The sequence below is a fragment of the Lycorma delicatula genome, chromosome 3 (assembly GCF_047948215.1).
Source record: "Lycorma delicatula isolate Av1 chromosome 3, ASM4794821v1, whole genome shotgun sequence".
NCBI classification, from domain to species: Eukaryota; Metazoa; Arthropoda; class Insecta; order Hemiptera; family Fulgoridae; genus Lycorma; species Lycorma delicatula.
Window position 1 is genome coordinate 80,538,810 of NC_134457.1, and position 16,349 is coordinate 80,555,158.

A 16,349-nucleotide genomic window follows, 5' to 3' on the forward strand; every position below is an offset into this window, starting at 1 on the left:
GATTCAGCGGTTTGGGGAAACGTTATTCAACCCATCTAGTACAGAGTTATGCCACTGAAGAGACGCACCATCTTACAATAGAGGAAACATCTACCCACCTATTTTCACCAAATCTAAACAACTCCTTGAAGCGAAAACGACTCTTACTCCTTACTTCAACAAAAATAATGGTCTATAAACGTGCTGTCGAGGTATTGCACAGAAAACATTTAATTTGGGAGAGTTCCTTTGGCAGTTTAAGAGTTTTGTGGGATTTTCTGACCACTAGATGCAGACGTTATAGTTGTTAAATTTTCCACTAGGATGAAATGTTGACTCACCACTAAACACAATACTTTTCTGTTCAAGAGAGCCATCTTGCTAGTCGATAGATAGGTAATCAATCAACGGTCATACGCGCAACTAAAATTGTCCTTTGGCTTTTTGATCCTAGTTTAAATCAACAGTGTACACTTCATCGAAGAGATATAACAAATGAAAACCCCGATATTCCATTTTTTACACCAGGTATAATAACATTATCAAGTAAAAAATCTTGCAAAGTAACATACTAAGCTTATAAAGTTCAGTTTTAAAAACCTTATGAAAAGAAAATGTCTGATCTCTTTTGATAAAAATTATTATTTAATTTGTTGTATCACGTATTCGTAAAAAGCATAAACCTAAAATTAATAATTAAACCATGTTTCCGTAATAACATTTGAGTTATAGTTTTTTACATCCGATGAAGATTCATTAATTATCGAGTAATTAAATGTACTTAGCTTGTTGCAAACTTCACTGAGTTTGTCCTTGAATTTTTCCATAGACAACACATTTTCAGCGGTAGGGGTATGCATTCTTTCAGTTCTTCATTGCTGTCGCAGAGTGTTTGTTACTGTGTCTTTGTAAGTGGTATATTAGTTTTGTGAAAACATCGCATTGTGTTTTCTTTACAAAAATTATCGGCGTCGTTACAATTTTTTTAATTTTTATATTTTTTGTTGTTAACGGATTCTGTTTCTTTAGATTACAATAAGTTTAACTTAGAATAATATTGATTCGATTTTATAATCATGGAAGGTGAAAAAATTGGGGGATGTAGATCGTGTTTAATATTTTTAACTTTATGACAAAGGAGACACAAGGTTTCCTGCTGATCCTTCGTATACAAATCCAGAAACGTGTCGTCATAGCTACAGGATTTTCTCTCAGCAGTATTCAAAAAATTTTAAACGAAGCCAAAATTAATCTCGTAAAGGCTTTATCACTCCTAAAAAAAATCTTAATACTAAAACGTCCGTGGATAACTTTGATAAAAGTTAATCCTTTCACATTCGTGAAACGGTTTATAATTTTCACATAGATCAAGGTGAACGTGTTACTCTTTGATCGCTACTATGGTCGTAAAAGAGGTCATTTTTCAATGAAGCCTTTGGTCTTTATGGCGCATTATAAAAGATATGGGCTCAAATGGAAAAACTATAGATAATAGAAAAATTAGAAGGTCGGGAACTGAGGCTATGTTACTTAAGACCAATTACAGAATACCGTAACCAAAACAGATCTATAATTTACACGGACGAATCCTATGTAAATGCCAATCGTACCAAAACAATACCGTAGGATGGCGGCTCCGACTCCAATTTCTAAAGGCAAGCGTACTTGCATTGTTCATGCAGGTTACGAAAATGGTTTGTTTTGTCAAGAACGCGCTTCTTATACTTAAATCTGGTACCAAAAAATGAAATTACCATGACTATATGAACTGTTAATTACGAACGATGGGTAAAACAACAATTAATTCCTAATCTTCCCTCAAGCTCAGTCATATTCATGCTTAAATTATAGATAATGCTTCGTACTATAAAGTGCATCTGAACCGTACTCCGAATTGGAGCATGCGAAAAACAAACATGATCAACTGGCTTATACGAAATAACGTGTCATTGTTGAAACTAGAACTGTACAGTTTAATAAAACTGGATAAGCCGCGTGTTACATTATTTAAAATCTATTCAGTTTTAGCCGAAAAAGATCACAGTATTGTTTTGAGACTGCCTTCTTATTCTCCGGAATTAAATCCGATTGAAAAAATTTGGGTGGCTTTAAAAGAGTACGTCGCGAAGGAAATGTTAGTTTTAAATTAGATGATACTGTTGCATTAATTGAAGAGCGAGCAAATTAAATTACGAATGCTGAATGGAAATCCAGGTGCGACCTTGTCAAGAAAATAAAAACATCTTTCTTATTTGTCTCGGGAACCTTTAATTGATAATACCACTGAAAAAGTCGTTATTGACGTAAATGGCGATAGCAATGATAGTGATTTAAGTGATGATTTTGATTTAAATATTAGAGGTGACGATATATGAGTTATCAGGAATTGAAACATTATGATTTGATGTAGTAAGTAAGTAACAGTTGAAATGTTCGTGCGTAGTATAGTACTTTCCGCGACAGTTCTGCTTTGTTCTCTCTTTCTCCTACATCAACACTTCCCCTTCGACTTATTGAGGTTTGCAACAAGCTCTACAATCACTGAGATAGGAAGAATTATTGTGTTATATCGATAGTTTACATCGAATTGTATTGTCGATAATGTTCAGTCAACATCGAATTATCATAACATATTATTAGTTTTAGGTTAATTTCTTGATTGTGATGAAGCAAATTTTAATCACATTATAAGATGGTAGTAGTGATGTAACTGTTACTATCTAGTTAACTTGCATTAATATCAAATACATTTGTTGTTTGAGTTTTGTAATTCATTTTTAATTCATTTTAATTTTTTTGGTTATAATAGCAAAGGTTGAAGGTGTACAGTAATTTCAGTCTGTAATACTCTTGAAGTAAATTTTTCACAAAACTTTCTTATTTACAGTGAAGTGAATTTATGAGAGTTATATTATTTCGGATGTTTTACATAATAATGAATTGATTCCTTCTTGCAGGTAAACAAACCAGTAATTTTTTTATAGTGCTACTTACAATTAATTATTAGCAGTACAGCCATTTCTCTGTGCATTTTCTCCCCATTGGTACAACTTGTTGTTGGATTCATAAGGAGATATAAACTGGTTCTACCATATAATTATATTACTTCTTTTACAGTGCCTACTTCTTTTTTCTGCAGTGGCTTGTAGTGGAATAGTTCAATTCACACTAGCGTTTTGAACTGATGACTTAACATCACCCAGTTGTGATTATATTTTAAAGACATATATAGCGGTATTCAGTCAGTTATTTTTCATGATTTTATTGTACATAAAAACTTGTTCCAGAAAACCTTTAGAATGGCTTACGTGATAGAATTTCTCAAATAACTTTATCTGATCCTATTATATTGAAAACTGGTCCTGTTATGCCTTGAAAACTGTAATTTACAGTAATGTACGTACAGAAAATTGTGGCATGAAATGATGCTATTGATTTTTTATTAATTTTATATTGTATTTCTTATTTTTACAAGAACTGAGGAAATGCTTGAAAACCACTATGAATTGTTATTTCTCTTGCTTATATCATCTTCAAATCATTTTTATTTATTTTGTAAATGTTTTTTTAAAATGAAATATCTTGTAAGTTATTTTTGTAGTCATATGCTGTTAAAAAGGAACATCTTACGATACCAATAGTTTACGAGAAATTACTCAGTGTCATCCAGTGAATCATGTTGAAAGATGTTAAAAATAAACTGCTTCTGCTGAACCATATCTTAACTAGAGCAACCAATGTAATGATCTGGGATACTTAGAAAAAATATAAGAACTGTTAAAGATATAAATCGAGTTAAAACTATTTAAAATTGAAAACACCTTTCAGATTCCCTCTCAAATTGGCTTTAGATATTCATCCAAAAAATATTCTGCTCTTGGTGCTAATTATCAGCCACTTTCCAGTGGAGTATCTGGTTAGCATCCATCTTAAAAGGTTAAGAATTCAACTAAATATTGTAAAAAATATTACATCTAGGAGACTAGAATGGATTAACGTATTGGTAGACCTTGTTTAGTATTATATTTTAAATAATGTTATTCTGTTATACCTTGTGTTAAGGTTATGATTTTACTATGTTTGCATTATTTTTAATAACTTCTGCCTTAGTGGTTGAAACTCATAAAGATATAGATGAATAATGTAGTTTATCAATTATGTGCCTATTTTTTATGTTGTTTTTATCTATATAATAATTATATATAATTCAGTAAGATTTTAAATTTCACAATTTAAGTGTTTTGTTCTTTGTTTTTATGTGCTCTAAGTAAAATTTTATATGGTATGATTAATGTCTTTTTATGTGTGTGTCCAGCTTCTGTTAGGAGATTTGCATTGCTTGATTATTTAGTTGTATATAATGATTGTATATGATGTATGTACTTGTGGACAAACGTTTATCTAATTATCCAGTTTGTAATACTGCAATCTATGCTGTTTAATTTGTATATTATGAATAATTATGTTAGTTGTATTGGGTCTTCTATATAATTTAAAATTTAGTTTATCTATTTTGGATTGGATACTTTTAAAATGGATGCCAACTGAAAGACTCATTAGCTTTATTTGACAGATCAAGTGATGGATAAATTAGCCAAAGACTTCAAAATCATCTTCTCCATGTATTAAATATATTTTTTCAATTAAATTTGCTCAGGGTTGTAGAAAAATTTTGTAGGTGGTAAATTTTTATGCAATACTTACAATTTTATTTTTATAACTATTACAGAATTTTTGTTATTCTCTTTAATAATTTTAAATTATAAAAGATTGTGATTGTAAATCTGAAATATTGTGCTTGTTTTAGGTTTAAACATGACATCTAAACTTAGTCAAGGAACTGTAATTTCTGATCATAGTAATACTTATCGATGTTGTGGAATAAGGCATAGAAATTGGATTTTAACCAGTGGTCTTATTTTTTGTTCATATGTTTCACCAGATGATACAAATGAAAGTAAACATGGCTCGAGTATCAACGAATGTGATAGCAACAAAAAACTTAGAAGTGTAAAAATTTTACAGAATTTTAATGTTGATAGTCGAATAACAAAGAAGATAGAAAAAAAGAGATTTAAAATACTTTTGGAAAATAATTTTAAAGCTTGTAGTGTAAATGATAAGGAAATGGATAGGAGTTCAGGTGATCCAGATATTAACAAAGATGTTTTATCTCTTAGTTCATACACTGCACATGTAGCAATGGTATTTAAGTCTAATTTAGTAAATAAGTATGTAATCGATAATTTTTATAATTGGCAGCTATGTACTGCCCAAGATCAGTTTAGTAATATTTCTGGAAATGTAATTCATTATTTGTTATCAGTTTTTGTTTTACTGCAGATTGATGGTAATAATGAAAATGTTGACTGTAAAACTGCACTAACATACTTTTTTAATCTTACTAGCGGTGGTTGCCAAAATGTATTCCGTGGTTTAGATATTATTGTTGAATCAACACCATTTGCTCTCTCACAGTTTTACAATTCATGGAGTAAGGGTATTATTAGTAATAATGTAGGAAAACTGGACTGTTTATTTTTCACGGATACTCGGCTTGTTACTGGATGTATTGGAGCACCTGTTTATAGGTAAGTTTATCTCTGAATAAAATAGAATTTTTATTTCTTATTTAATTTCATATTTATAAAAGGCATATTTGTGTTTTTATTAAATGTATTGCATGAAGAGTAATCAAAAGCATAAGGAATGACTTTATTTAAGGAGGTGTGTACACGCATGTATAAGGAATGGCTGGGAAGTCACCATAACCCCTAAAGTTGGAACTACAAATTTGTAATGAGTTATAAATGAAAAATCCGATATAATAATGAATTATTTTATTTACTCACTTGGTATGTAGTATTAATTTTAATGGTCCAGTGGGTCTGTGTGTTTGCCCTCATGTTGCACGCACAATTCTATATGTTGCCACGCCTTTTATAACATGTGATAGAGCATTTCTGGCGTTATGTAATGGAAGGTCACAGCACCACACAGTTCTTCATTTGTGGTGTAGCGACGTGCAGGTACATGTGCCTAGATAAGTCCCCATAATGAATTGTCTGGTACGGTAAGATTCAGGACTTTGTGGTGGCCATGATAATGCAGCTGTGACACTGGTATACTGCAGCCAATCCAACATCATGGAAATTTTTCATTCAGAAACACGCAGACTGATATAGCAAAATTTGCAGGTGCTCCATCCTGCTGCAATTATATTCGTTCCATGAGATCCTTCTCTTGACAGTGTGGTATTAACCATGCCTCCATCATCTCTAAATAAGTTTGTGCATTAACTGGCCTGTCAAAAGAATAAGGATTAAACAAATGACAAGCTGTCATTTCAGCCCATATTATGATGTCAGTGGATTTATTTCAACACTGTCGCATAATAAAGATTTTCTTTTGCCCAAAATAACATATTTCTGGCACATGAAGTACAACAGTTTGCAGATTTGTCAGTAAAAAACCCCTTTCTATGGTGCACTGCAGTAGGGAATTTTCTAATAAAATCTGGCAGGATGCAGCACGACATTCCATGTCTGCATCTGACAGTTCATTGATGAACATCAGATGAAATGGCCTAATTTTCAATTCCTTTTTCATATGGTCTTGCATGTAGTCCGCGATGTACAAAGTTCAGCTGACCGTTTATTTCATTCGAGTTTACAAATTGATTTCATTGGGGATTGTTCAATTGATACTGCAACAGCAACACATGTTTCTAACTGCGTTAATTTTCGTTCACTCCATGCTTATCTTTTTAATACTGCATAATTCAAATTCATGTTTTTCCCCACCCAATGTTAATGAACTATTCATACACTTGTCACTAACTGCTCCTCAACGCTGTAACTACGTTACAGCCATTTTAGCACAACTGTCTTTTACTCAGAGTGTGTGACATTGTAAAAAACTGTTGTCAACTGACCCCCAACAAAAATATTGTATGTTCTAAACACATATCCTAACTCATATTTTTTATTAACTTTAGGGGTGCAGTGACTTCCTAGCCAACTGTATATACACACAGCTAACCACGTTCTATATTTCTTCCTAAATGGTTACACATCACTTCTATGGTAACTGGTTAATTATAAATCTCTTCTCTTATTTTTATTCTACATCAAAATTCCAAAAATACATCCCATTAAGATTAATTCTATTCCCATTAATTAATTCCTTCCCCTTGAAATCTCTTGGTAAAATGCATAATTTAATGATAAAGTTTGTGAGGAGATTGATGGAGTTTTTAGCATAGTATTTCTTAAACACTTTTTTCTAAATATGGTGTTAGATATAAAAATATTTCTTAGTGTTGGTGGATGGAGTTTTTTTTTTGCTGAATTCATGAATGTGCAAATCACAAAAAGGGCAATTTTACTATTAATGAGCCTTGCCATAGTTTACATTTTTGAAAAGTGATACCTATGAAATTTGTTTCAAATTTTATTGCATCCTAATATCTTTCACTAGAATTCATTTTTAGTAGCTATAGTCCATATACTTATTTAAAGAGTTGTATCTTTTTTTTAGAAGCAATATTGAAGATCGATTTAAATTTTTGTTACAAACACTGGTAACATGTTTTGTTCAGGCAATAAACAATTATCAAACAATTAAGTTTTTTTTTATAAATATAAATGTGTTTCCAAAATATCTTTTTGGTGCTATTATGCAACTTTCAGCATTGCTGCAAATGGAATTGTTGACAAATCTCAAAATGTGATGCCTGCTTTTATGCTGACATACACTTTTTTTTAATTCTCTTGAATAGTGAACACCCCTCACTTCATGAGTAACAAAAGGGTGCTCTTGTATTTAAGCATACTTGTTTTACCTTGAAGTATCACCATTATAATTATCTACATACCTACAGTAGAGAGGCTGGAAGAGGGTGGCATCTTCCATTTTCATTGCATTCAGTTACTGTTATCAGTCATAATTTTGGTGTCTATATATTGAAATTTTTGTTTTTATGTGCCTTGTGTAAAAACAAGTATTTACATGTGTAAAAACTTGTTATGGTTAATATCTTTATTTATCCTGTTTTTTTTTTATGAGATATTAGAGAATTTTAATTTTATGTACAGTTAACTAATTCAAGCTGATATTAATTTAAAATTACTCTTTATTTCTTTTTATTTTAATTATTGCCTATGATACCTTATGACAAAAAAATAAAAATCTTTAAGTATTTTAACTGTATGTTGGCAGATATGAACAAGGACAAAAAGGCAGACTGATTGGAATGATTCTTAATCCAATGTTATGGAGTCAGGGTGAATGGGCTGGGTTCAGTATTGCTGTTAATCTTGAAATTATTCTTTCTGAAGTACTTTATAACAAAACTCCAGTTTATAGAACTGTTCCATCTAAAGATGTCATGTACAAGCTATTTGGTAAGATCTTTTGAAAGAGATTTATTACCAAGTTTTTTTAAATTTATATTCATGATTTTTTAATAAATAGTTCTTTACTTGATTACATTCATGTAATTTATGAGTATTTTGTGTTATATATTTGTGCTGTGAGTTTTTTTTTTGTGGACAGTTCATGCAACCATACAGATTTTTTATTAATCCTTTTCTTTGGCTTGTTTTTCATATTTAATATGCTGAGGTTGATCCAAGTTTTAAAACTGAAATGCATTGAATGTACATACTGACTTCCGTGGCAGTGTGGTATTACTCTTCTTTCATCCAGAAGAGCCTAGGTTTAAATTTAGCCTAGCATGGCAATTATTATGCAGATACAAAACTTTTTCATGCCTTTTCCCACTAAAAAACTTAAAGCACATGAGGTGAATTAATGATCTATAAAAAAAAATGCTTTATTACACAGTTCTGTTATTTATATTATACTTAGTTTTTATTAATTATTTGTTTTATTTTGTTGAAATTGTTATTTGATTTAATACAAAAATTTTAATGTGCAATAAATTTTAAATTTCTTTTTTACACTTAATGATTTTTAGATGATTTTGGCGAGCACCAGTTCTTTTTAAAGAAATTATAGTATATTTTCATGCTTTATTTTCTTCATAAGCATTATTATAATAAACATTAACCAGAGCATTAGTCCATTTCATTAAAGTAAGATGTTACTAATAAAAAGAGATGAACACTCAATGTGATAAGCCAGAAAACTCTTCTGTTTGTTGGATGCTGAACACCATTATTTTATCATTACATTTTTTATTTAGTTATTTGTTTCCTTTGTTTTGTGTTATATTACTCACATTGGAACTTAAAAAAAAAACTGTGGAACAGTGTTGATCTTTTTTTTATATTAGCAATAAAAATCTGAAATATGATTCCCCAACTCTACAAATCAAGGATGAAAACCGTAATCTGGCCCTTAACATAACAGTATGGAAATCCTAGCTAAATATTTCAACAATCTTCTAAATTGTGAAGAACCATCAGAACTTCTAAACTTTGACACCAGCACCCCATTAACACCACCGGAAAACATCAGCCCTCTCACAATAAAAGAAGTCTACCAAGCACTGGGTAAAAAGAAGGATTACAAGTGGGGGGGGGGAGAAAATCAGACCTTTGTAGAGATCTGGAAACGTGCAGGAAGACCACAGCAAAGAGGTAGCCTTCATCAATAGTTTGTCAAAATCGGGATCAAAGAAAAACTACCAGAACATCTAGATAACATCTCTCATCCACTTGCTACACAAAAAAGCAGACAAAACTGATGCTAACAACTACAGGAGAATCTCACTCTTAAACACAACATACAAAATTCTTTTAATAATCATCCTCAAGAGGATCGATCAGCAGCTCGAGAAAGAACTAGGAGAGTACCAGGGAGGTTTCAGACCCTGAAGGAGCTGTCCAGACCAGATCATCAAGCTAATAGGATTACAACAGAAAAAGAAGCAGAGACATGGTGATAACATTTATAGACTTCATGAAAGTATATGATTGTATCCATAGAGAATCCCTACTAAAAGTTCTAAGACAACTCAGACTACATCTCAAATTAATAAACATGATAAAACTGACTCTCACAACCATTAAGTTAAAAGTGAAATTCAGAGGCGAACTCTCAGAACCATTTGAGATCGAAACAGGACCAAGTCTATGGACTCTCACTGCTATTATTCAACTGCACTTTGGAAATGGTAATGAGGGAATGGCTCATAAAATGCCCCCAGAAATAAAAATTGGCCAAAAAATCACAACAAACTGCCTTGATTTCACCAATGACTTGGTACTGCTAGCAAACGACATCGACAAAGCTAAAGCACAGATATTAGAACTTAAATACATTACAAATAGAATTGGCCTCAAAATATCATTCGAAAAGACATGCCTTAAAAATCAACACAATTAAAAGAAGTAAACATAAATGGTAATAAAGTCAAAATAGTAACCCAGTTTAAATACCTTAGAGAAATAATTGCAAACAACCTAACCAAAAAAACTCAATCAAAACAAGAACAATTAAACCAAAAATTAACTAGCAAGCTAAAGCAAAAAAATTAACCTGGTATACCTACAGTAAAAAAGTCTTCCACAAATGCAGAAATTAAACTGACAGACTCCAGAAGATCAAAAGAAGAATTGGAAGAACCTGCATCAAGAAAAAGTATCAGAAAGAGCAGACTAGGATCGTCAAGATTTCTGAAATAGCTGGCACAGTACATTCTCGGTTCAAAAAACACCAAGACAGGATGCAGATGGATCAGAGAAGTAAGAGAGAATCTGAAAAAAATTGGCCTTACCAGAAGACACTATAAACAAAATAAAATTAAACAAAAATATTTGGGACAAAAACACTCACTTCACATTCATAAGAAAAAACTCGCAACATTTCAACACCAGAAAGGGCATAGAGATTGGAATGTATGAATAGTACTGGGGCTGGATTGCCTGAACTGCCCCTTTGAAGAGACTTGGATAATGAACTGACTAAAGTGATCCTATGCAGCTATAAAAAATGAAAGAAAAGCCTGAAATTTTTCTTTTTTTTTATTAGTAAATACTAATAATAAAATAATTAAAGTAATTTTTTTTTTTAAATGACGCCTTATTTTATAATCTGATTATCTTTTTTAAACCTTGTTTCATACATGTCATTCCTTTCCCTTTCTATTTTTTGTGGTTCCTTTGTTTACATTTAAATATCTTGTTGGTGGTTTATGAATTACTACAAAATGTTAATAAAAATGAGTAAGTTGTGTTATATTCTAAAAATCAATAGTCTGTGTGTTTTATGTAGTTCAGTTTTGTTTGGTTAGGAGATAAGTAACTGCATACCTTATCTGTTAAATACCAGTGTACGTCCTCTGTTACATTTTAAATTCTCTATACCACCATATGTTGATAGATTTTTATTACCAACAAGTCCTTACATAGAAAACCTACAGTGAAACACATTTACATATATTTTATTACCTCATGAACAGAGGATGCAGGTACAGTTGAATGTGGATTAAATAAAGCTATGTCTCAGATATCTTGACATCATCTCAATGGACTTGTTCACAAAAAGTTGATTTGTAGTTGTAAGACAGTACTCTACCTTTATAAAGAGAGAAAAAGCAAAAACTTGAATGATCCTTCTAGAGAAATAAGAAAGTTATGAGGAAAAAAGCAATCTATAGAAACTGTTAACAAGTTGAGTAAAGTTACAACATGAGAGACATGTATTACATGAAAATATTGATGGAAACCCGACTACATTAAGAGTTGCAGAATTATAAAGAAGATTGTAGGTTGACTTTTTAAATAATCTTTGAATTCGTTATTATTTGAGTACTTTGTTTAAAATAATTTTAAGCTTTAAGATATAACATATAACTTAGTTTTAATTTGTTGTATGATACTTCAGCACAGTAAACTCTGAAAGCAGTAGAATTATTTTTCTATGAATTAATATTAAAAAATAGATCTAGTTGAAAGAAAATATAAAAGCATATGGATTACATAAAGATCTGATTTGACATCGGTCTTTTAGTGGGTAATAATAAAGCAATTAGAAATAATGAACTTAAATAAAAAGCTTTTCACATTTATAATAAACAGGCATTTAGTGAACTCAGTTTTTCTGTATGTAGATGATTTGGACAAGTCTGTTGTTCTCATAAGATGTGGCTGTAACTGGGGATCAGGTGTTGTTGTGAATGCAAAGTTAGGTGTAATCGTAACTTGTGCTCATGTTGTTAATTATTCTAAGGTTAGTATCTCATTTACCTTTTACTTGAAATCTTATTATGAGTTTGAAATTGTGTTCTTATGATTTACTTATATATGTATGTATCCAGTTTTAACACTTTTAGAACTGTTGAGATATGTGGATATTTCACACAAACTTTGGAAAATGTATGAAATACTAGATTTTGGTAAAGTAATCTTTTATTAGATAATGTTGTATCAAATTACCAATTATAAACAGGAGGAGGAGGAGGAATCAAATATATACTCTAGAGCAGCATTTCTCAACTTGGGAATCGCAAAATTAGCCTACAACTTTAAATGTAAACAATAACAAAATTATTTTAGGAAAAAAATCATTTATTATAAAGATTTTACTTACATTTATAAGTACACATGTAATGAAAGTAAATTAATGAGATGGTTGCGTTTGCTTTTCATTTAAAAATTTCTCCATGCTTGGATCCATGTCAGAAATACACAAAAGCAAATTGTTTTCAAGCGATAAAAAACGATTACTATATTTAGTTTTTAGTGCAACCATAGATGAAAAACCCTTTTCACAGAACTAAGACGTGGCAAAAGGAATTAATATCTTCAATGCTTCTGCGACTAAATTTCCATATTCACTTTGATGAGCAAGCCAAAACATTTCTAAATCTTCAGATATGAATTGTAGTTGTAACATTTTATCTGCAGACATTTTGATGAGCTGGTCATGAATCTCAACTAGTAACATATCAGCTGCAACAACATTTTTTACTAAATGGATTCAGTACTCGACAAAAAAAAACAACAAAAAAGCTAAATAGTTTTAACTAGGTTTCATTTGGTTGGGGTTGGGGAGTTGCAAAATATTCATTATAGTTTTCTTTTACGTTTTAGGGGTTGAGGAGTTAAAAAGGTTGAGTATCGCTGCTCAGAAATTGCGATAAGAATATATTTTCAGTATATTATACCGAATAAGGAAAACAATATTTAGTTACGTTTAAAAATATTTAAAATAATTTTTAGTTGTTAAGTATGTATTTAAAGTGCAAGTGATAAATACAAGTGGTAGATTAGCGACTAGAATTTTTTTATGTTCATTAAATTTGTATTTTTAAATAAATAATATGGTCAACGTATTTAATTAATTATAAATTTAAAATGAAACTTGTCTGTTGAGTTATTATTGTATTTTTTTTTTTTTTAAGAAATTCTGTTTTGTATAACTAAAGTATTATGATTAGTGAAGTATTGCTAAGTAAGATACGTTATGATTTTTTTCTTTATTTAAATAAATTATATTACTATCTTAACAGTTGTTTTTTAGCAGCATTTATTATTTGTAAAAACCACTAAATTATTTTGGATTATTAATTATTTATAGCTGTAACATCTTACATGTAACCAATTCTTTTTCTTAGGAAGAATTAGTTACGGTTGTTTGTAGAGACTATGAAACAAAAGGGAGAGTGGTTTATAGTAGTAAAGCAGGACAAGCTTATGATATTGCAGTATTACATACTGAATCTTTTCTACAACTTGAAGAATTACTTTTGGCAGAACATCCTCCTGTTAAAGGTAAATAATCTTTTTTAAATAGGTTAATTTTCAGAACTGTTTATAAAATAATATTTTATGTTATAAATAATTAACCAACTTTTATGCAGTCTTTCAGAATTTTTTTTTTTCAGAAAAAAAAAATTCATGATTTGAAGGTTAAAATAGATGATCGAAACAAATATAAATTATTGGAACATCAACAGTTAATAACCACTTGGCTTAATTACATATTTTACTTACTTTCTAGTTACAGATAAGCACTATTGTTGACTAAATTTTATAGGGAAGTCAGAAAATAATATTTCTGTTTAATTATCGCAGTTATTATTGACAATTAGTGGTATTTTTATGACACGAGGTTCAGACTATTTTCACATGTTGAAAGTACTAATCAAACCATGTCATTCATCATAAATTTAGAACTTATTCATGTCTTTATAGTTAGAAAATTTTATAAAATTCCTAAGTACATTGAGTGAGTTGTAAGGCAATCCTTCACTTCTCCCTCAAAAATACTATTTTTCTATCCCTACAGCTGATCAGAGTTGCTAGTAACTTCGTACATATCTACACCAATACATATGTTCACAAAAGCTTTTAGAGAATTTTTTTTTTTTCATTGTTAAAACTCACAAATTACCATCATCCAGTAACTGAAATCAACATCTTTGTATTTACTTCAGAGGTGAATCCATTTTGTATCATGTTATTTGTGATGTTAATGCTGTGGCAAATGATAGGCTACCTTATCGATCTATATTATTCCTGTTTAACCATAAATCATATAAACATGTCACTTTCATAGATGTATAAAAATTAGATGTATAAAAAATGCAAGTTCCTAATAAAAAAAATTTTGTCAAGCATGACACCACTCTTTCAATCAACAAAACTAAAATTGTTAAATCAGTGTTTCTTTTTTTTTGATGACCTTTAATTCTGACATGATATATGCAATCTGAACTACACAATAACAAAAGAAAGGACAAAGATTAATATCCTATGTCATAATCAGCTTTGTTGTGGCGTAACCAGAATACTGTATAATTGTTTAATTGTTATCAGAAGCTTATAAGTGGTTACTCTTATGTTCCCTGTACCATCTTAAAAATAAAACAAATATTAAAAATTGTTTACAAATATATATTTAAAAATGGTTATTTGCCTCCAAATCATAATAAATCTTATATGACATCTTACTCAATTTTACAAACGAGCTTAATGATACTTGTTTGAAGTCACAGACCAGTCATAGTTTGACGTACTTAAACCAAAGTAATAAGCATATAAAAATTATTTATTCCCAGGGGTTGTTTATTCTGTTTTTTAATAAAAAATAAAAAGTAAATATATATATATAATATATATATATATATTTAAATATATATAATATATATATTTAAAATTAGCTATATATATAGCTAATTTTATAATATCGACTTATTCAGCCACTCCACAAAGTACAGAATTAAAGAACATTCTTACCTTACCTTTTTTTTTTTTGGGCATAGCCCATCTTCAATAATGTTTTTTTTAATTTTTTTTCTTTTTTACATTTACACATTGAAATACATATGATATGTTAAAATTTGTAGACAAATATTTGTTCAGTCAATATTTTTTTTTAATTTAAAAATATTTAAAATTTTCTTTAACATGTTAATATGTTAGTTAATATAGTACTGTACTGATTATTTGATTTATTTATAATTTCTTATCAGTGTATTACCAGTATTTAAGTTTGTAATACATTGATAAGAAATTTTAAATAAATCAGATAATCTGTACAGTACTGTATTAACATATTGACAACATGTTAAAGGAAATTTTAAGTATTATATAAAGTTATAAATTAAAAAAAAAAAAATTATTGACTGAACAAATATTTATTCTACAAAATTTAACATATCATATGTATTTTAATGTGTAAATGTAAAAAAGAAAAAAATAAGGTAAAAATGTTTTTTTAATTCTGTTCTTTATAGAGTGACTGAGTAAGTTTATATTATATAATTAGCTAGAATTTACAAATAGAGAAAATATGGACTACAAAAAAATTAAAATTTTTTTTTGTTAATTTACATACAGAGGAAATATGGATATTTCCTCTGTATGTAAATTGTAGCTAATTATATAATATAAATTAATATACACACATATATATAAAAGGTGTGTGTGTGTGTGTGTGTGTGTGTGTGCGTGTGTGTGTGCGCGCGTGTGTGTGTTATTAAATTATTGTTCCTCCAAAAAGCGATTTTTAGTTTTTATTTTGTGTAGGCAATATTACAACTTATAATTCTGAGACTAGAGTTTGAATCAATTTGTTTCATTAAATTAATATTTTATTTCAGTGATATTTTGAAACTTTCTCAATTATTTCTGTTCATTACATGCAACGTATATTCCTCAATTTTATGCACCATTGATAATGCAGAAAGTTATACAAAATTATTAAAACAGAGTTAATGTTAAAAAATAAGCTGAAAATAGCCAATACTGTACTTTTTTTAGTATAAAATTGTTAACAAAACTGAAAAAGTGATACAATAAAATATGAAATGCTTCCATCCTTGTAGACAACATAAACACATGTAGTATTTAACTACCGGTGGGCGTTACATTATCTTCTAAATGCAGTGTAAAAGC

General features: G+C 29.6%; 1 protein-coding gene across 1 annotated transcript in view; it reads left to right on the top strand.

Annotated features, from left to right (window-relative positions):
• The first annotated feature begins 2,595 nt into the window (after positions 1-2,595).
• The window catches only part of LOC142321728 (uncharacterized), a 107,829-nt gene continuing 94,075 nt past the window's right edge, over positions 2,596-16,349 (top strand). The window contains exons 1-5 of the mRNA XM_075360048.1: positions 2,596-2,936; positions 4,787-5,570; positions 8,200-8,384; positions 12,059-12,177; positions 13,565-13,721. Of these exons, the coding sequence (XP_075216163.1) occupies positions 4,795-5,570; positions 8,200-8,384; positions 12,059-12,177; positions 13,565-13,721 (1,237 nt within the window). The 5' untranslated portion in view covers positions 2,596-2,936; positions 4,787-4,794. The remainder of the gene's footprint in view (positions 2,937-4,786; positions 5,571-8,199; positions 8,385-12,058; positions 12,178-13,564; positions 13,722-16,349) is intronic.